Genomic DNA, 22,721 nt, shown 5'->3' on the forward strand with positions numbered 1-22,721 from the left:
ACTAGACATTACACTCACTCTCTGCATTGATGATATCATGCTTGCCTGACCTGCTGAGCAAGAAGCAGCAGTAGCAGCTACTACAGACAGATTGCTAAGAGAGACTCTTGCCAGAGGATGTAAGATAAATCCTATAAAAATTCAGAGGCCTGAATTTTTCTCACCTTGGTGAGAGTCAAAGGGTATGGAGCATGTTGAGCTATGTCTTCTAAAGTGAAGGATAAGTTTCGACATCTGGCCCCTCCTATTACTAAGAGAGCAGCACAGAGCCTAATGGACTACTTGAATTTGGGAGGCAACATACACCTAATTTACCAAGTAACCCCAAAACTTGCCTGTTTGGAGTAGGACCTCGAACAACAGGTAATGCCATGATACAATCTTCTCTTACCATTGAGCCATATGACCCAACAGATTTGATGGTGCTGTAAGTTTGTGATGAATGGGGGTGTTATATGACACCTTTGGCCTACAGATGAGTCACAACAAAGATGATTAGGATTTTGGAGCAAAGCTTAGAGAACTCTTACCCTTTTGGAAACAATTTCTGGGTTGCTCCCGGGTCTTGCAAGAGACTAACTGACTATGTCACCCGTGCTGCCTATCATCAACCAGGTGTCATCTGACCGATCAATTCATAAGGCAGACCTCCATCATCACAATGGAGCTGGTATATGCCAAAGGCAGCAGGTTCTAAGTGAAGGCATGAACAAGAAGTCTGAATGCTCACGCACCACGCTCCCCTTTGCCTCCTCCTCCTCAACCTGCACCTGTGACCTCATGGCGGGATCCCCTGTAACTAAGGAAGAAACAAAATGCAAGCCTAATTTATAAAAGATTCTGCATGATACATTGTCACCACCTGAAAGTGAACAACTAAAGCACTCTAGTGTCTCTCCAGAGCAGCCCTGAAAAACATTGGAGAGGGCAAATCCTTCCCGTCAGCAGTAAGCAGTTCACATAGTTATTTACTTTGCCAGAGGAAGACATCCACAGTATCATAGGCAATGGTTAATGATTAGCAGGATGGTTAGCAACCTGGAAGGCAGCAAATAGGAAAACTGGTGGCAGTGAGGTCTGAGAAAGAGATGTATGTATAGACCTCTCTGAATGGTCAGTGTGAAGGTATTTGAGTCCCATGTTAATGCTCACTAAAAACAATCTCCACAAAGGATAATCATAATTAATCAGGTAGACCAGATGACCTGGACATGGACCACACCTGTCCTTGCACAACGAAGTCAAGAACAAAGTGCCTTCTGCAACATGGACTGCCACTCACAAAGACCCATCTGACTACATCCATAGCTAAGTGCCCTACCTGCAAACAGCTCATATCAACCTTGAGTTCCAATGGAGGCTCCATTCTCTGTGGGGACAGTCAGATGCTTGATGGCAAAGTGACTGCATTGGAACCGTCTATAATGAAAGGCAGCACTTTGTTCTCACTGATACAGATGCTTACTCTGGATATGAATTTACCATCCCTGCCTGCAGTGCTCTATCATGTCCACCATCCATGAATTCAGGGAATTCCTACTGACTGTCATCGTATTCCCCAGCAAATTACTTCTGACCAAAGAACTCATTTATAGCAAACGACGCACAACAGAAGGCTCATGTTTAAGAAATTAACTGGTCTAACTGTGTTCCCCAACACCCTGAAGCAGCTGGCCTGAAGAAATAATGGAGTGGCATTTTGCAGACTCAATTATGCTGCCGGCTGGTTATCAGCACTTTAAAGACTGGACTAGTAGCCTCCAGGATATGGCATGCTATACATGAGTGAATAGTGCTGTTTCTCCCATTACCACAATTCACAGGAATCGGGGTTGAAATGGGAGTGGAGCCTTACCCTTAGTGATTCACTAGTGAAATTTTTGCTTCCCATCCTTGAAACATCGGACTCTTGCTGGCCTAGAGGTCTTAGTTACCAAGACAGAAATGCTTGTACCAGGGGAAAAAATAGTAGCTCCATTAAACTGGAAGTTGACTGCTACTTGGCCACTTTGGGTTCCTCATGCCAACAAATGAACTGGCAAAGAAGGGGATTACTGTACTGGCTGGGGTAAGTGATCCTGACTACTAAGGGGAAATCAGACAGCTGCCACACTATAGGGATAAGGAGGAGTATGTCTGGAAAGCAGAAGATCCTCTAGGGCACTTCTCAGTATTCCCTTATCTTGTGATTAAAATTAATTGAAAACTATAATAACTAAATATAGGAAACTACTAAGGCAAGTAGTCCCCACCAAGCAAAGACCCATTACCAACTGAGAACCAAGGAATATGGAATGGGGAGTTGAAGAAGGCAGTTGTAAAGTACAAGCTATGACCACAGGACCAACTGAAAAACAAGAACTCTAAAAGCTGTAAGCCATTCTTCCTTTTTAACATTTGTATCTAAACCAAGTTGGGGTTTTTCCTTTTATTTGGTCCGTCTCTGATACATTACAGTATTACCAAGGAGAACATGATTCAGCAAGAAGAGAAATGAGCATCACCCAAAGACGAATAAAGATAATTTGTACCTGCTCTTTTGGGGAAGGAGTCAGTGTATACTCAGCTGTAAGAGAAATAGGCAAAAGAATGATTCTGCTATTGCCTTTATTTTGGACACAAATAAGGTAAAATTAGACACGAAAGGACAAATGTTGTATGACTCCATTTATATGAGGTACCTAAAATAGTCGAGAAACAGAAAGTAGAATAGTGGCTATCAGGGATTAGGAGAAGAGAAGTAATGGAAAGTTATGAATTAATGAGCATAGAATTTTAGTTTGCATAGATGAAAATGCTCTGGAGATGGATAGTGTTGATGGTTGCCCAACAATCTAAATGCATTTAATGCCAATGAATTATTCACTTAATAATAGTTAGCATGGCAAAGTTTGTAATGTATATTTTACCTAAATAAAAAAGCTGAAAAAAATCATTTTATAATCAGAATTTTTAAAACAAACTTTTTTTTTCAAATATCATACAAATAGAAACAGAACAGAAGAAACAAGAAAATGTAATCATTGCTACTAACCTGAAACGGACGCCATTCTTTTTCTTTCCAAATTTGTTTCTAAAATAATCCAAATTTCTTTCTAAAAATAAAAGCACAACAGTGACAACAAGTTTTTAAAAATAGTACTATTAATGATGTTCACTCAACAGTAATCTGTCATTCCTAAGCATGGAAAATGTTAGAAAGTAAATTATATACTGCAGTGACTTTTCAAATAAGAACCACATGGTTCTTTCAACACTAATTTTTTATGGAAAACTCTCTATATTTCAGCTTAATAACTCACAACACTCAGAACAACTAACTCTCTAGATTTAAGAGAGGTGTCCAAAGTCACATAAACGCATACATGACAAATACAGTAGCAATAACACTTAGCAAACATCCACCAGATACAAAGTGATGTAACAAAAAACAGCAAATATTCAACAGTTCTAGCACCAATTGCTATGTGACTAAATTACTGTTACACAAAGTTACACATGCTGTTCCTCTAAGCCTCTTTCCCTACTTGTAAAACTGGGACGACTGCAATCTTATAAATAAATTGGATAGATTCAAGTGTACCAGATTAAGCAAAATACATCAACATAAATAATAAAATTAATCATCTAACATTTTATTGAGCACTTGCTTTAAAGAATTACAATATAAGTTCAATCTTAAAAGAGAAATTGGTATTCTATAGAAAAGCTAGATTTTAAAAGGAGAGAACACAACAAGGTTAGAGGTGGCGGGAGGGGGAAATGGTTTGTATTAATGAACTCTAAATATCTATGAATGCCTAAAACCTAAGCATGCATATAGACAAGTGGAAAATGGGGCTTGAGAGTAGAAACTTTAAATTCCCCATAATCCTAAAAACACCTCTTCTATCTCTCTAATATGGACACTTTCTAAAACTAAGATGCTCTCCAAAAGTCACTTCTGCAACACCTATCCTTAGACTGCTGACATTATGCCCTTTATACACAGAATTCTGAAGCCACCACTAGGCTGGAAAGATAGGCTGACTCTTTCTTGCCTTGCTAAAGAATGTGGAATAACCACACCATTAAAAGAAGGCTAAATAGGAGAGTAAACCAAGGACTTCTGATTCTTTATACAAACATCTCTTCACATAATGAAAATGTAACATTCCTTCCATAGACTGTAAGGTCCTTTAGCAGGGCTGGGGTTCAATCTCTTCACCTTTGTATCCGCACAGCCCAGCAAAATGCCTTGATATAGTGAGGGCTCAGGTTTGCTAAGGCAGCAGGAGCTCTTTCTACCCTTATGAAAAGACACAGTCTATATATCCAATTTCCCCCCACGATTTTAAATGACTCCTTTGATTATGCCGTTAAAAGACTGCTCCTTCCCAAAATGATGTGATTTGTTAGCAAAAGATAGCTCAACATAAAATGTATCCAGAAATTGAACTACAGCGGGTCTGTCACTCAGAAGTGTAAGCTAGGCATCCACAGGAAAAATGTTACAGGGTGACAGCCAGTCATCAATGTTGGAGGAAACGCCACTGAGGTACCATAGGCTAAATCCTCTCTCTCCCCACCACCTGCATTTAGAGGCAATAGTAACTGAATATTAATAGCGCCCTTCCTTCCGCTGCTGTGAAGCAGAGGATGGAAGAAGCATCCCCAGTAGTATTTACCAACAAATGGCAGCTGCTAATAAACAGGCTTCGGTGGCCAAGCCTCCTGCATGCAAAAGAGTGGGGAGATCAAAAGACCGGTCAGCAGACGAACTTGCCCCTAAAGGCCCGAGTTCTCGGAGCAGAGCAGTGATGAACGTTCCGGTTTCTCCTCCGCCAATGTGTGGGCGAAAGGAAGTGACCCGCTACAGACCGGCCTCGCCCTCCAGCAGGAAAGGGAAGGATCAAACAAGAAACGCACACCCTTGACCCTTCAAAGCTGTAACAGTAGTTATCCCAGAGCCTCTCCCCACTGAGGAGCCCAGTCTGACTCTCCGGTGTCCGACTCTCCTGTGTCCGACTCTACGATCTCCGACTCTCGGATCTCCGACTTCAAAGCACCCAGGCCTCGAGGCGATCTTTCCTCTGCTGGGGAGTAAAATCTTCCCGCCACCCAGCTGAGAGCATCCACCCTTCCGGGTCGGTCCGTTCAGCCAATCACAAATAACACCCTTCTCTAATTGGTCAAGGGGTGTGGTCACCATGAGCGTCACCGAACAACATTACGATTTATTGGTTGAGATTGGAAGCAGGTTTCGCCAATAGGAAGCGGTCTTAAAGCGGCAGTGAGGGTGGCTGCGTGTTTCCGGAAGACGTGGCGGCTCTCGCCTGGGCTGTTTCCCGGCTTCATTTCTCCCGACTCAGCTTCCCACCCTGGGCTTTCCGAGGTGCTGTCGCCGCTGTCCCCAACACTGCAGCCATGATCTCCTTAACGGACACGCAGAGTAAGCACTTGCTCCGGGGTCCCCGCCTCGAGCCGTACACACCCATCACCCCGCTGGGTCTTGCCCCTCCACCGGGTCAATGAATGAAGCTCCGGGTTGGGGGCGGCGGCCTGCGAGACAGAGCTAGGGCTGCTGGGACCCTAAGGGGATGCCTTGGGGATGCCGGGGTAGACTTGCAGTGGCGGACCTGACCTGGAAGAAGAGTCTGTGGGGCAGGGTGGGACGCCGTAGCTGGGGAGGGGAGCTTTAGCCGAGTCTGTCTCATTCCAGGGTCGCGATGATCTCCTCATCCCCAGTGAGATAGGCGCTTTGTTCTAGGGGCTCGCCACAAAAGAAAGTTTGCGTGGTGCCCACGGCCCACTCTCGGGATCGTTTATGCGCATGACACACTTCGGGTCCTCTACAAGTCCCTGGCTGGCTGGTTATTTGGGAGGCGGTGTTTTAAATGTCACCTACAGTAGGCTCTTTTTGAAAATGTGCTTAGGCTTAAATGTGGCGTTCTGAATATTCGCTTTTTGCCAGTACTGTAAGCAACCTTTTAGAAATCTCTTGAAACATTCTCACTTTTCTACCTGCTAAAGTTTCAAGCAGTAGAGAAAAGCCACTTTGTGTTCTATTAAAGGATGTATTTCGTTGGTATTGTATTTTGTGCTTTGTGGCTTGTTTTGTTATTTTAGCATCACTCTCTGCCTGCCACAGAGTTCTCCAGGCCTATTTCATCTCTAAAGCTAGCATTGATATCGGTTTCCTTTTCTTTCATTATAATATTTCCACTTTCCTGCTGCTTTTTGTTAATATTAATAATTTTTGTATTTATGTCTGCCCAAGCTCTATGTCTCATCTTTTGATGGTAGTAAGAGGAGTCTCTTTTTGTCTCACTTTGCTTTATCTGCCACGCCTTTCATTTCATTCCAGTTAACTGAGATTTTCAAGATTTTAAGACTTAAACAGTGTATTGAAGTAAAAAATAGAAGTTTATTTAAAATGCCCTATTTTAAAGTGGAGTCTTCATGTGTAAATTCAAGTCATGGCAGACCAACTTCACAGAGCTTCTAAGGCCTCCTACACACACTGCCACCCCCCAATCAGGCTATCTTCCCTCCTCAGGCTGGACTGCGGCTGCTCCTTGGGGCCACCTGCCCCAAGGTTGCCACCCACTTTGGTCCATTGACCTGGCCAATTCTGATCAAAGAAAATAAAAATGTAGTCTTAAGCGGGTAGGAATCTGGTGTAATAATAATTACTGGCAATTACATAAAGGTACTTTGTTTCAGTTTACCATGTGCTTTCATGTGAATCATTATGCATAATTATTACAAGACCCCTGTAAGGCAAACGGAAGCATGCCCCTTTCATAAGTTAAATGAGGCACAAAAGAAATTCAGTGCATGGTCATAAAAAAGTGACAGAAACAAAACTTGATCCTAGGTGTGCTGGCTCAGAAACCTTTTGCACTGTACCCCACTATCACCTAAGAAGACTTGATATAAACTTTATTTGAGATCAGAGAATAACCTGTGCATAGAAATTATATTTTTGAAGACAATATAGTAATGAGTGCCTGCTTTACATCCTTGCAAAAACAAGAGGGTGGCGTTGGACTGTGGGCATTCTCCCTGAGAAGCATTCGCCTCACTTCATTAAATTTTGTGAGAGCAGTGAAACTTCTCTTTGCTGTTCACTTGTCACATGTTTAGGTGAAACAGTGGATTGGAACATGAAACGATTAGTGAAACAAATGCATTTTGGATTTCAAATTGTGTTTATGTGTGAGTGTGTTTAACTGTAGGGATTGGCCATCATTCAAGTGATTTGTCAGGATTATTCTGGGATTTTGGTTTTTAGAGAGAGTGACCAAGCACCGATCAGAGTAGAATAAATGGAAATTCATGATTATTTTAAGGGATTCTAGGACTTTCCTCATCGCCTTCCCACCCGGCCCCAAAAAAAGGCAAGACTTATTCAGAGGGACAGAGGAGGGGCATGCTGCCTCTGAATCTTCATTTCATCACATTGTCTAAAAGTCTAGTGTGATAATTGCGTTCTCCAGTACAGTTAATGTTCAATTGAATTCTTTCTTGACTTCTGTTTTTCAAAGGGCATAGTAAGAAAGACAATGCTGCTTTTAAAAAATTGTGAATAAGATATCAAAATGCTAACAGTGTTTGCCATTAGGTAATGCATGTCTTTCCTTATAAAATTTCCACAGTATGCTCCTTATGTTAGACAGATTCGTTTTACTAAATTGTTTTTATATTTTTTTAAACTTGTGGGTAGTTTTTTAAACGTGGGAGGAATGAAGGAAGATAAGTTTTACTGGAAATGATTCTGGTGGGAAGAAGGCAGCTCTGTGCAGGGCTTTTGATAGCCAGAGGGCTTATGAATGCATAAGGATAGGGAAAAGGGGGATCCTGGAGGTGAGAAAAAGGCATGAGGCCAATTTGAGACTTTTGACCGGTGTGGATCAGGAGCTACTTGGCAATGTCATTGCCAGTGCCAGTTGTGGCAAAGATGTTTTGGGCAATGTCTCCTGCTGGACTGTACTGGATAAAGTAGTGGAATATTTTGGTTCCCATGTTGTAGTTGTAGGACCATTGTCTGTGGAGTGAAAAGACTGGTTGAATGCTGACTCCACAGACTGTTGTACCTGCCTGCATACCACCAGCACCCACACACACATTTTTGCTGCTTCTGTGATCAAGAACAAATTAACTTAATACCTCTAGGTCCACGGTTGCACATATGAACCATAGGACTAGTGCTACTTTTAACCTCACAATTTTGTTAAAGAAATTATAAAATTTTTGTATAAACACTTCATGACATGGTAAACCATACTCAGAGATTGTCCTTTTTCACTGCAGTTAATTTTTAATAGTTCTACTTGGCTATGTTAGATAACAAGCTAATATTAAACTTGAATCCCCTAAAAGACGCGCCCTCCAGACATTCAGTATACTTGTGTCCTTGAGTTTCATGTAACCAAACACCTTTAACCTAAAAACTAAACATTCTTTGGGAAGAACTATGGCATTAATGGTTAAGCACATGAGCTTTGGATTCAAAAGACCTTGGTTCAAATGCTTCATTAGAAGTGTGGCTTTGGGCAAGTGAAGTCAACTCTCTACACTTCATTTTCCTCCATCTTTGAAAAGATGTAATTATACCTGCATTCTAGTAGCACTGGACGTATTAAGTTTTATAAGGTATGTGAAGCACTTCATAAGGCCTAATTCCTGGTAAATTCTCAGTACATAGTAGGTGTCTTTCCATATACTTTCCTTTCTAAAAATGTCTCACAACGTTTATGTCATCATCAAGGTTGCTTGTGAAAATATAGAAATTAGTCATATTCAACTAACAAAGCTGCCGATGTTTAATCCTAACTACTAAATAGTTATTTAATAGAATTTTACTCGCTCTTTTGTCCATATTTTCACCTATGAAATTATGTCCACTATCCAAACAGCTAATTTGGTAAATGCTCTTAAGGCATTTGATCATGAAAGTATCAACCTCAAATTTTCATAGGAATGTGTGTTGAATGCACTTTACTGGTGTATTAATAGACCAGGTACCTGAATTATTTTAGACTAACTTTGAGAACAAAAGATGTCTGGAATGGAAGACACTAGTTATCAGGAAATTGAGCAGGTGGGGAATGTAGAAAAAGCTAAAATTGATACAAGTTTTCAAATTATCGGAACATTTTATCTGACTTAAGATTTTTCAGAGTAGCTGTGACCTAGATTTTAGCTTTCTGGAGCTGAGGCAAAAAAGTTAAGCAGTAGATCAGAAATCAGTGATAGGGTATTTTAAATTGTGCTTCTAAAAATACAATGGCTTCTACTCTGACTCATCTGTATGCAGATTGTGCTTCTAGCTAAACTATGGATTAGTGACTGTTTTCTAAAATCAAAACTAAAATGATCAAGGAGGTAACTTAGTGAATTGCACTTTATAACATTAATAGAAGAGTACATCTGTCACGTTAGATGTGAGATTTTTCATATTAAAAACATAAGACCTAGGGAATGCACAGTCAATATAAGTATTAATTTTATATGCAAGATAAACATAGACTTTAAAGTTTGCACCTCGTCTACCACTATATATTCAGTACCTGGAACAGTTCCTTGCATCTGGCAGTTGATCAACAATTCTTTGTTTTTTAATGAAACACTAAAAACCTAGAATATTAATATTAGGTAAAACAGGATTCTTTGAAACTTTGGAGAGGTGATTTTAGGACTCTAAACCAAATATGTAAGTGGATTTGTAGTTTGGGTAAATGTGTAGATAAGTCCATAATAAGTAATCAAGAAATTAAAAGTGACGCCTGACCTTGTGAAAATTTGATTTTGAGAAGACTGCTACCGTGATTTTCAAAATATTTCTTGTTGCCATTGTGACAAGCAGTGTATAATTGACTAAAGGATATTGTACTGACCTACCGTAACATTTCTAATGGAATAAAGAAGGAATTAATTTTAAGGAGAGTAAGAAGGAACTGTAGATATTGTGCATATAAATAATAATTATAGAATGTGAAAGGAGATAAGTAATTAAAGGAAACCTATACATTTATGTCTTATGTGAGAGAGCTTCTTAGGGGGAAAAAAACAAATTATATATATACAAAACCAAAGGTTTAGAATCCTGATTTATCTTTTTTTATTACAGCTATGTCTGAGAAATGCTATCTCCCATATAAGGATTAGAAATTTTCATTCATGTTTTAAATTTTGAAATAATTTGCTGATAATTAATTTGTTATAGAGCTAAATAAATGTCATTATGAAGTTAACCTGCAGTGTTGAGTACCTGTTTTCTTATATCTGTGAAAGGAAAACTGGAAAGTTTTCTTAGTTTACAGGGATGTTAATGTGAGTTTAATTTTTCTCTGCCCTTAACCATATAACTTATATTGCAGAAATTGGAATGGGATTAACAGGATTTGGAGTGTTTTTCCTGTTCTTTGGAATGATTCTCTTTTTTGACAAAGCACTACTGGCTATTGGAAATGTGAGTTTTTAAATACATATTTTAACTAAATTTATAAGGAAATTTTTACCTACAAATGAATTATTACCTGCTATTAAATTTGGGGAAAATAATTCACTATTACTCATAAGTAATTCCTGTTACATTCTCTATTTCCATCAGGAATGAAACCTGTCAGCTTTCTGTTTAAATAAAAGGTAAACACTTAATGAGGTTTTCTAATTCCATAACTACTCTGTTAAGTGTTTGTCATGAGATTTACAATACATTAAATGAAGGCTGCCTCTAAATAGGAGTTCAAAATAGATGACTTGGTAGTCTCATGTCTTGATAAATTCGCTAAAGTATTTTTACTTTAAACATCCAAGACTTTGCATTTGATTCAGCTGCATAAGATAGATTTTTTTTAACCTTTTAAAAAATATATCTCTATGTTAATGGTTGACTTGCTTAGAAAGGGATCTATGTTGTTTATTTGGAATGTGTACTATGCTATTCATGTGTGGAGGTTATGATCCGGAAATAAATAATAACGCTTCTAAGGCAGTGAAGACACTGTATACACACACACACACACACACGCACACACACACACATATATTTGGGCTTTTAATTGGAAATGGAAAAAGATAAAGGATAGCAAAATTGTTCAAAATTGATGTCTTAATAAATGATAATAGCATTGGTATCCTAGAATATGAAGCTTAACCATTAGGCTTAATATATATTTGTGTGAAATAGTTTTCACTAAAGAATGTTAATGGAGAGGGCAAGTATTTGGAAAGAAAACCTGGGGAAAGCAAGCTCTTAATACATCACCATTTCTTGTCCACAGAATACATTCAAAATATTTGAAAACACATGGTTGTATTTTTATTTCTGCTGCCACCAGATATTCTAGAATTTATAAAACTAGAATCTTCTTGGCTTCACGTTGTTTCTTCTGCTATCAACTTAGCCATGTCAATATTTCTCCCATCCATAGAAACTCCTGTAGCCTATGATGAATATTTCAGAACCAAGAGGAATACCCTTGGGTGACATATTTATGGGCAGCTTTCCTCTTTATGCCTTGCCAACTCATCTGCTTGACTAAGCCTTCCTCATCCAGCTAAAACTAGGAAAACTACTGCAGACACAGATGCCCCTTGGTAACGTCTAATCTTTCTTTGTTTCTCTTTTTCTCCATTTAATCAAGATAGAAGAGGAATGAGACAAGTGGAACAAAACTACAACTTTAACATGCATAACCCCCTCCTTGGTTCTGCTTCTTGGTTGTACATTACAGTTCTGTCTGGCCAGTTGCCTACGTTAAAAGCCAAACAAATGTGCTTCTTTTTTTATATTTAGCTTTGACTTTACTTTTAAAATTTATGCAGTGTGTTTAATTACCTTTTCCGTGTTGTATTTTTTTTCTCTTTTAGGTTTTATTTGTAGCCGGCTTGGCTTTTGTAATTGGTTTAGAAAGAACATTCAGATTCTTCTTCCAAAAACATAAAATGAAAGCTACAGGATTTTTTCTGGGTGGTGTATTTGTAGTCCTTATTGGTTGGCCTTTGATAGGCATGATCTTCGAAATTTATGGATTTTTTCTCTTGTTCAGGTAAGGTATATTATTGTCTCTTTCAGTAAACCAGTGCGTCAGATAGTTAGTACAGAAACTCAGATATTTACAGCACTTGGAGTAAGATGATAATCATTTCCTTAATTTTATTTAAGTTGAATCTTTTATTATAGTTTTAGATGAAGCAACTATAAAAATGTTTATCAAATGTAAATGATTGCCTAAGTAATGGTATAAATTATATTGTATTGTCAGCACAATAAAGTTCATTTTATTGGCATTTTAAGTCACCATCTTTATGTTTGATATTTGTATCAACTAAATAGTGGTTGGTGCCAGGTAGGTAGGTAGGTAGGTAGGTAGATAGATCAAGCCAGCATTTTAGTGTGTAGAATCTTATACTTCGTAGTTGCTACTACTTGATCCAAATTTATTTAGCACATATACATGTTAGAAGATTGTTTACCAAATACACTACTGTGGGAGATGTTGATCAGGTAATATTTTGTAAATGTCAATTAGCAGGTAAGCAATAGGATGTGTATCTATCTATGTGAAAATAACTTTGGCCGGGTGCGGTAGCTCACCCCTGTAATCCCAGCACTTTGGGAGGCCAAGGCAGGTGGATCACCTGAGGTCAGGAGTTCAAGACCAGCCTGGCCAACATGGCAAAACCCTATCTCTACTAAAAATACAAAAATTAGCCAGCTGTGGTGTGCGTGCCTATAATCCCAGCACTCGGGAGGCTGAGGCAGGAAAATTGCTTGAACCTGGGAGGTGGAAGTTGTAATGAGCCAGTCACACCATTGCACTCTAGCCTGGGCAATAGAGCGAGACTCCGTCTCAAAAAAAAAAAAAAAAAAAAAAAAAAGAAAATACCTTTAAGTAGGGTTGGGCTTAATTATTTATTCCAACAATGCATATCCTTTGTCTTCTATCTGCCAGGCACTGTATTACCCACAGGAGACATAAAAATAAGTACCACATCTGCTTTAGAAAATCTCTCATTTCTATTATGGGAAGTAGACTCTAAAAATACCAGTAGGATATAGTCATAATGCCATTATAAATGTATATGCAGAATATTGTAGGAGCATGATTAAATAATTAGTAAATTCAGGGAGAAGTAAGAAATGTTAACTGATAAACTGGGCTTTGAAGAATGGGTAAGAATTTATCCTATAAATGAGAAAGGGAACGACAGTTAACAGAAGGAACAGACAGGGCCATGAAAATACACAGCTTGTTCTGAAAAGAATGAATACTCCTATAGAACAGGAGCATATGATCAGTTCAAGGAGATGGTTGGTAATGAAACTGAAAATGAAGTCTGGAGCCAGGTTGCAAACTTCCTTTGATGACTTGTTAAGAAAAGTATATCTTAACCTGTAACCAAATTTGGGCTGGGGGAGCAGTGTTTGGAGAAGGTTGGGGTACTGAAGCACAGGTATTTTTAAGCCAGAGGTGATATACAGGGCAGATGTTTTAGGGAGGTTGTTCTGCTACCAGGATAAAGTAGGTATTAAAGAGAAAAACTGAAGTCAGGGGAGCCAGTCAAGAGGCTGTTAATACAGTACAGAGTATAGAGTGATAAGATTGCAATCTTGGGGTACTCTTGACATTTTAGGGTAGGCAGAGAAAAAGAAGAAAACACTGGAAGAAACGAGGAAAAGAAGTGCGAGAAGAACTAGGAGTAAAGCTCATAGTGGCTAAGAGAGAAGAGAGTAGAGAAGAGGAGTTTGTGTCGGCAGATGTATCTTGCAGCAGAAAACTTAAGCATCTTAAGAACTAAGAAAATCATTGGCTCTCTTAATTATGTAGGAATTTTAGTAATGAAGGTTAAAAGCCAAAGCTGATCTTTGAGATGAATAAAAAATGGGAAGTCTTAGTATCATTGACAAGCTTGGAGTAATACATAGGTTTCATGGTTTAGAGAGCTTTGTGGTATAAATACTAGTTTTAGTTCTTGGGTTTTGTTGTGTTCTGAGATATTCTGAGCTGGAGATTTAGTGCCAAGGGTCTTTGGCATTGTTTTTCTAGATATTTGTAATCCTAAATAATGGCATTTGAAATCACACATTTTTATGTTTTAAAACAATACTTAAAATAAAAGTGATCTTTTGAATTCATTACTACTAGAAAATAATTGTGATTTTCTTTGAAACACACACATATACCATCAACGTAAATACTTGTCTAACTTAAAAAATTCTACTTTCTGTTTAATTCTTTATTTTGACTTCTGCAGATTCATAACAGAATCTTATTGCTTAATTTCTGAATTCTATTCATTGTAGTATTTTCAAATCCCTATCTAACTCTGTGAAGAAAACAGCTTTTTTTCTGTACTCGTCTTACCACAATCAACACAGAAGACTGCTGTGACCAAATGTGTGGGGGGTTTTCCCCATACAGCAATCAAACAATTAGTTGTCTACAACAGACAACAGCTGAGTGTCCTCCCAATGTAGTTCTGACACTGTCTGCATGGAGATAGCTCCAGATCACACAGGTTGAGGGCTCAGTCCCACAACTGTCCTCTACTCCCAGCGATGCCAGCCACAAGCCACAGGTTGTTTTACCTATGCTTCTGACTGACCAGCTCTAAATTGGGGTTCCCACGATCCCCTGTTTGGATCTAATTTACTAGAGAGGCTCACAGAACTCAAAGAAACACTGATGTTTACTAGTTTATTATAAAGGTATTACAAAGAACACAAATAAAGAGATGCGTAAGACAAGGAAAGGGGAAAGGGTCGCAGATCCCCCCAACCCTCCCCAACCCACCATCCTCTGAGAACCTCCTTGTGTTCAGCTATCCGGAAGCTCCCTGAACACTGTCCTTTTGGGTTTTTATGGAGGCTTCATTACTAGGCATGATTGATTAAATTATTGGCCATTGGTGATCAGCTTCACCTTCAGCCCCTCTCCCCTTCGTGGAGGTTAGGAGGTAGGGCTCCAATTTCCAGCCCTCTAACCTTGCCTTGGTCTTTCTGGTGACCAGCCCCCATACTGAAGCTACCTAGGGGCTGTCACCCATTAATAACTCATTAGTATACAAAAAGACATCACCTTGTAGGGACTCTAAGTCTTTTAGGAGTTGTAAGCCAGAAAATGAGGTCAAAGACCGAATATATATTTCACAATATCACAGTTCATATTTTAACACCCAGGAAAAGTTGACTTTCTTTGCATTTTTAAAATAAACTATTTCATTCTCTGCCTATACTAAGGTAGCTTAACTGATCTACTGTTAATTTTAAACTGGTTAGAAGCTGTGTAACTTCTGTAGACTTGTATTTCTACCAAGAAAGAATGAGACAGATCAGTATCTGGCAGGTAGTCTCTTAGTGTTAACTAAATGTTTTGACCCTTAGTACTTATTTAGTAAATGATAGCTATTATTATTTTCATGGTTCTACACATATGGTCTCAACAGCCCCTTTCTTTTGATCAGTTTCACCCCACACAACTCATAGTTGGAGAAATCTTCAGCAGTTGAGCTAACTCATCATCTAAATTATAGCGAGGCCTCATGTATTTCTCACATTTTTACCAACAATCACAAAATTTTTAATTCAATTTGTAGTTATTTCTAAGTTTGAAGTCCCTCAATTGTTCAGAATTTTAACAGGATACTTTCTTTTTCCTTGGTTAGCAATTATTTTGAAAATAGAAAATGTAAATATTAAGAACCTTTTTTCCCTCTCCCAGGGGCTTCTTTCCTGTTGTCGTTGGCTTTATTAGAAGAGTGCCAGTCCTTGGATCCCTCCTAAATTTACCTGGAATTAGATCAGTAAGTAATCATGTATTTAGCAATATATATTTTAAGCCAACGGAATACGTATTTTATGCTTTTTACTTCTAGAAATTTGAGTAATTGAAACATGGTTAACTAATGAGTTTTGTATTATGATATAGTTACCTCACACAGATCATGAGTACCATGAAGACCAAAAAATGAATATTGCTAAACCTATAAAACGTGAAATTTTGTTTTACTATATCCATTTCTGGATCCATATTCTCTTTTTTAATGTTACTCAGATTTGATATGCTATGCTACCTTTATGAGAGTTCAGGGCATTTTTTATTTAACTTTTATATAATCTCTAATTTTAGTAGCAATAATGTAAAAAGGAAACCATTATTTCCTGCAAATATTTTCTTTCTCAGACTGTATCACCAAGTAGCCTAGATTAAGACAGTTAAATAAGGCTGGGTGTGCAGGCTGACACCCTGCACTTTGGGAGGCTGAGGTGGGTGAATTGCTTGAGCCTAGGAGTTCAAGACCAGCCTGGGCAACATGGCGAAACCCCATCTCTACCCCTAAAAATACAAAAATTAGCTGGGTGTGATGGTATGTGCCTGTAGTCCCAGCTACTCGAGAGACTGAGGTGGGAAGATTGGCTTGGGCCTAGGAGGTCAAGGCTGCAGTGACCCATGATTGTGCCACTGCACTTCAGCCTGGGTGGGTGACAGAGTAAGACCCTGTCTCAAAAAAAAAAAAAAAGAGTTGAATAAAGCAGTATTATACTGGGATTCAGATGGTAAGAGTCTGTTGCCAGCTCTGTTTACAGTTTGAACAAGCTTGTCAAATTTGTTTTCCAGTGTGTGCCTTGGTTTCCATCTTGATAAAATAAAAGGAATCAAATCAGACAAAGGTTAAAGAGAACATTTTCAAAATTAACAAATAGAGTTTCTTTCTTTTATTCAATATTCATTCCACAAATGTTTCATACTAAACTGCTACCTTGAAGGTAGTAACATCTTTTGGTGGAGCCTTAGAAGGCCATTCAGAATTCAGCTTGTTTTTTGCCACCTTAGGAAAATCTTTCCTGACTCCCTGTGGCTGGTTCGGGGTGTGCTGCCATAACATTCCTGTGCACAACTTTATTATAGCATTTACCTCTGTTTTTTTCTTTGTTTGTTTTTGTTTTTTCTTAGAGACAGGGTCTCACTATGTTGCCCAGACTGTTCTCAAACTCTTGGGCTCAAGCAATCCCCCATCTCAGCCTCCCAAAGTGCTGGGATTATAGGTGTGAGCCGCTACGCGCAGCCTTACCTCTCATTTAATTGTCAAAAAAAAAAAAAAAAAGCCTTCAGGCCATACATGGTTCACTCCTGTAATTCCAGCACTTTGGGAGGCCAAGGTGGAAGGATTGCTTGAACCAGGAGATCAAGGCTGCAATAAGCTATGATCACACCACCGCACTCTAGCCTGGGCAATAGAGCAAAACTTTGTCTCGAACAAAAAGGAAAAAAGAAAGGAAAGGAGAAAGGGAGGCACTTCCATGGAAAACTACAGTCCTTGAGGGCAGAGACTGATTGTATTTTAGTCATTGTTCTATCCCCAGTGACTAGCATAGTATCTGGCATATAATGGAAACGCAAAATATTTTCTGCTAAGCAAGTGAGTGAAGGATGGCATTTTGTTGACCTTAGGGAACTTGCTGAATTTCAAGACAACACTAGATGACTGTTTCTTAGCCTACCTCCTCAGTTTCAAAACTAAACAAAATCCTTAATTTCTAAAAGAATCTAGGTGATCTAGAATTCAGCTGAGTTGGCTACAATCCTTTTGGCTCTAGGTCCGACCCATATCAGAAGCGTTCATATCCTTCTTTGGATTGGTTTCATAGGTCCAACTCTTTCCTAAATAAGTAGGATAAAGTAGCTTCAAAGACCACAAGTTCCAACTAGGTTCAGGGAAGTTAATCAACTTTCTAAAGTTGTTCACAGATTTTTATAGATGTTTCGAGAGAGAAAGTTCATAGCATTTATTGAATTCTCAAAGAGCTAAAGAATGGCTTAACTATGGAAAAATAAGTACCACTATAAGCCTAATCCTATTTCCATCCCTAGGGTAATTTTAGGGTCAGAACCTTACAGCCAAGACAATCTAAATATTTCAAATTACCTTTGGGGAGAGATTGTTGTGCTTTCTCTCCACTTAAATTTACCTTAAAATTCTAATAAATCCATATATTCTTCGAGAGCAACTTTTAGTTTCAGTTGCCAGTCACCTGTTTGTGATAATATAACAAAACGTTGGAATGTAGGCTTATAGGGGTATACTCTGATTTCATTTGCATTAATCTGCAAATGCATACAGTAGTGAATGTTACTTATACCTAAAATGGCTTTTGAATGTACTGAAACTTCTAGTTACAGAGTCATAATCATTATTTGTGCCCTTAATTTAAGGATTCTCAAGAATTTGCATAAATGGACACCCAATACAATAGAATATGTTTCTTATCATTCATCATAAGTGTTTATGTAAAAATGTGAATTGTGAAATAAAATAAATGATCAGGTGATTGCTAGAATTTGATAGTATAACCACCTGGGTTATATAACTTTTAATGTCTCTACCAGTTATATACAATATCAGTCTTTACATCACCATCTGGAATGTTAAAAAAAAAAACCCAACTGCTTTATGTTTGGGGTGGAGTAACGAAAGTAAATAACCACTTACAGTAATGTGTGTTAAAATTTATATTCAATAATTATAAATTTATGCTTACATCATTAAATCTATCTTTAATGTCATTACCACTTTCAATCCAAAGTTCAGAATACACATTTAAAGTATTTTTAGTCAATAACTGTTGTTAACTATTGAACTTAATGGAGTTAAATCTGTTTGTTCAAAGACTACATAGGCCCCGAAGAGATCCACAGTAATGGTCAGTTGAAATATCTTATTGGGTTCATTAATGCATGAATGGCTGACATTTCAGTTTTTTTATGTTTCTATTTTTTATTTTTTGTTAAGCTAGCAGTGTTATCTTCATCTTATACAATTTCTTTATTCATTGTGTTGCATTTTTCATGTTGCACCCTTGAACTCATATGTATAACATGTCATGCAAAAAACAACTTTTAGAAAAAAAAAATGTTATACACATTTATGTATCAGAAGATGATGGTGAGTAGTACTGGATTAGCCATTGTCAGTCATACCTTAAATTTCCACAACTCTTCTTGTAAGGCTGGGTTTTTAAAATCAACATTTTAAATATTGACATAATGTTTTATAACATTCTGGACTTTCTTTAATTGTCTGTTTTTCTTCTCCTTACAGTTTGTAGATAAAGTTGGAGAAAGCAACAATATGGTATAACAACAAGTGAATTTGAAGACTCATTTAAAATATTGTGTTATTTATAAAGTCATTTGAAGAATATTCAGCACAAAATTAAATTACATGAAATAGCTTGTAATGTTCTTTACAGGAGTTCAAAACGTATAGCCTACAAAGTACCAGCAGCAAAATAGCAAAGAAGCAATGAAAACAGGCTTCTACTCAAGTGAACTAAGAAGTCAGCAAGCAAACTGAGAGAGATGAAATCCATGTTATGATGCTTATGAAACTCTTGAAGGCTATTTGTATTGTTTTTCCACAATGTGCGAAACTCAGCCATCCTTAGAGAACTGTGGTGCCTGTTTCTTTTCTTTTTCTTTTGAAAGCTCAGGAGCATCCATAGGCATTTGCTTTTTAGAAATGTCCACTGCAATGGCAAAAATATTTCCAGTTGCACTGTATCTCTGAAAGTGATGCATGAATTCGATTGGATTATGTCATTTTAATGTATTAAAACCAAGGAAACCCCATTTTTGGATTACTTTTTTTTTTGTAAACATGGTTAAAATAAAACTTTTGTGGTTCTTCTGAATCTTAATATTTCAAAGCCAGGTGAAAATCTGAACTAGATATTCTTTGTTGGAATATTCAAAGGTCATTCTTTACTAATTTTACTTCCCAAATTATAACTGACTAAGTTTGGTCAACAATATACTCCAGAAATTCTCATACTTCTTGGGAGTCTGCCCTCCTAAGTATCTGTTTATAGCATTCATTACATGTCAGTATTTAACAAAAAAGCATTCTTGACCGTGAATGAAGTAGTTTATTTTGTAGCTTGTCTCATTGAATAGTCTTGTTGGAGATACTAAATGATGCAAACCAAATGGATTTTTTCCATGTCGTGATGTAATTTTTCTTTCTTTTTTTTTTTAATTTTAGCAGTGGCTTATTATTTTGTTTTTCATAACTTAAAATAACTTTTGGTAATGTTTACTTTAAGACATTAACATGTTAAAAGGTTAAACTTATGGCTATTTTTAAAGGGCTTTTCATTTAATCTGAGTTTTCCCTTATTTTCAGCTTTTTCCTTTTAAGCATGACATATCCTTCATATGATCACTCGAGTTAATTAGAAAATACATGAGTTCACATGCTAAAGTTATTTCACTGTAATTAAACTGGCTATAGTTTCTTAAGAACATGACACTAAAAAAAAAAATGTGTTCTTTTTTCTACCATTACTGATTATTAGACAGTAGGAAATAGCTGTTTTCTTTAGTTTTACAAGATGTGACAGCTTTAGTGATAAATGTAGGGAAACATTTCAACAGCGATAGTACTATTTGTTTTACCACTGATTGCACTGTTTCCTTTTTTTAACAGTTGCAAAGCTTTTTAATGCATAAAAGTATAATTGAAATGTGTGGTATTTATTTACAAACATGTCTACAAAAATAGATGACAGCTTATTTTATTTGTAGTTAAATCTCTTGATACACAGAGAACTCCCAGTCTTGCTCATCTAAATAAGGAAAGACTTTGGTGTATAGTGGAATGCTTTAGTCTTGAGGATTACTGACATTTTTGGTACTTGGATTTGACTTACGATATGTCTGTGAAAATGCGGTAATGACAAATGGAGACTCCTACCTCAATAGTTAATGGAATAATAAGAGCCTACTGTTGTGTCTAGTGTTCTTCAAAAAAGTAATATCCTCACTTGGAGAGTGTCAAATACATACTTTGAGGATTGACTTATATAAGGTGCCCTGTAGAACTCTGTTACACATATTTTCGACCCATATTATTTACAATGTCTTGATAATGCTACCTTTTTAGAGCAAGAATAGTATCTGCTAATGTAAGGAACATCTGTATTTAACTCCTTTGTAGACATGAATTTCTATCAAAATGTTCTTTGCACTGTAACAGAGATTCCTTTTTTCAACAATCTTAATTCAAAAGCATTAGTAGACTTGAAAGGGTTTGATAATCTCCCAGTCCTTAGTAAGATTGAGAGGCTGGAGCAGTTTTCAGTTTTAATTGAGCCTGCAGTTAATATCAAATGTGAGTTTGGGACTGCCTGGCAACACTTATATTTCTTATTCAGAACCCTTGATGAGACTATTTTTAAACATACTAGTCTTCTGATGGAAAGCACTATACATCCTATTGTTTCTTTCTTTCCAAAATCAGCCTTCTGTCTGTAACAAAAATGTACTTTATAGAGATGGAGGAAAAGGTCTAATACTACATAGCCTTAAGTGTTTCTGTCATTGTTCCAGTGTATTTTCTGTAACAGAAACATATTTGGAATGTTTTTCTTTTCCCCTTATAAATTGTAATTCCTGAAATACTGCTGCTTTAAAAAGTCTCACTGTCAGATTATATTATCTAACAATTGAATATTGTAAATATACTTGTCTTACCTCTCAATAAAAGGGTACTTTTCTATTAATTGGTCATCAAGTATATCTTTATTATGAAGTTCTAAAAGCTAGTTTAGCATTGTGAAATAACCTCATTTTTTAAAAATTAACGTTATATGCAATTTTTTCTTATTTATCAAATGATCTTCACATCTTTCATTTCCAAGTTGTTGAAATGTACTAATGAATACAAATAGACTTCAAGTAAGCAAAAACATTCTTAATTTTGAAAACTGTAAAATAAAAGAAAGTCACTTACCTTGGGCAATATGCTATTTTTTAAAAATCAGACTCTTAAGTTTGTGTATTATGTTATTCAATAGACATTTTCTGAGTACCCCTTGAATACTAAAAGTCCTGTGTTGAATGTGGGAGACTGAGGAGAACAAGATGTGCCATATGCTCATTAATTGTTTACAATGTTAACATTGGTTGTAAATTCTTAGCCATGTCTCCAAACAACTTGTCCTGACTTATACTGCAAACAAATGGTGGTAGAAAAATTTGTGGTGTAAACACCCCAACCTCTTATTTTTCTCCCAGTCAAGAGTTGCTAAAACTATTCAACCTTCAGCTGTGTTTCTTTGTGGCGGGGGGGAAGAGAATTGTTTTTAATGTAGGCCTAGGGATTTAAAACTGTCACTGCTATTTGTGTTGTCCAGAAGCCTGCTACAGAATTTGTATTGCCACAGGCAGTTGGGACAGTTTTCTGAAAGCTGCTATGATTGCTACCATTAATTGCAAAATTTAAAAAGTGGTCAGGGAATTTAGAAATTAGAGAATTTTTCTCAGAATGGAAAGGATCTTAAGTCTTTGTCACCTAAATAAGACCACAACACCTGCAGTGTTTTGACTGTAAATTTTATTAAAGCCGAAAAAAACCACTGGCCAAGTCTACCACTTAAAATACCCAGTAAGTATTTGTTGAATTCACAAATTAAGCTGCAAATCCAGACTCTTGTTGGGTGAACGGGAAGTCTTGAATCTGTTGTTAAATATCCAGCTTATCTCTCTAATCTTGACCTGGGCCAAAAGGCCCCAACCTCAGTTCTTCTGTTACCTGTATCCATGTAGGAGATTGGACACCAGCAGCATGCCCGAAATTCTTCATTGATTAGTATGTTTCCATGACCTTCGCTTTACTCAGTTCTCAAGGCCTGATTAAAATGTCACTGCTATTATATCTTTCCTGACCAG

The 22,721-nt window shown here is 37.3% G+C and overlaps 2 protein-coding genes across 2 annotated transcripts in view; one reads left to right on the plus strand and one right to left on the minus strand.

The window, feature by feature from the left end:
* RECQL (RecQ like helicase) overlaps positions 1-5,134 on the minus strand; it is a 33,472-nt gene extending 28,338 nt beyond the window's left edge. The window contains exons 1-2 of the mRNA XM_010361365.2: positions 4,668-5,134; positions 3,035-3,095 (exon numbers count right to left, since the gene is read on the minus strand). Coding sequence (XP_010359667.1) covers positions 3,035-3,050 — 16 coding nt within the window. The 5' untranslated portion in view covers positions 3,051-3,095; positions 4,668-5,134. The remainder of the gene's footprint in view (positions 1-3,034; positions 3,096-4,667) is intronic.
* Positions 5,135-5,247: 113 nt separating this feature from the next.
* On the plus strand, positions 5,248-21,553 carry GOLT1B (golgi transport 1B). The gene is made up of 5 exons (XM_010361367.2): positions 5,248-5,431; positions 10,365-10,456; positions 11,860-12,038; positions 15,714-15,795; positions 19,093-21,553. Exons 1-5 carry the CDS (start codon positions 5,407-5,409, stop codon positions 19,129-19,131), a joined length of 417 nt encoding a protein of 138 aa, XP_010359669.1. The 5' UTR covers positions 5,248-5,406; the 3' UTR covers positions 19,132-21,553.
* Positions 21,554-22,721: the final 1,168 nt, after the last annotated feature.

Source organism: Rhinopithecus roxellana, chromosome 10 (assembly GCF_007565055.1).
Source record: "Rhinopithecus roxellana isolate Shanxi Qingling chromosome 10, ASM756505v1, whole genome shotgun sequence".
Classification (NCBI taxonomy): domain Eukaryota; kingdom Metazoa; phylum Chordata; class Mammalia; order Primates; family Cercopithecidae; genus Rhinopithecus; species Rhinopithecus roxellana.

Excerpts from the sequence above, each read along its gene's own strand:
- GOLT1B (XM_010361367.2), top strand. The coding sequence starts at position 5,407 with ATGATCTCCTTAACGGACACGCAGA. Across the intron at positions 10,457-11,859 it reads CACTACTGGCTATTGGAAAT|GTTTTATTTGTAGCCGGCTT; the intron begins GTGAGTTTTTAA and ends TTTCTCTTTTAG. Across the intron at positions 12,039-15,713 it reads GGATTTTTTCTCTTGTTCAG|GGGCTTCTTTCCTGTTGTCG; the intron begins GTAAGGTATATT and ends TCCCTCTCCCAG.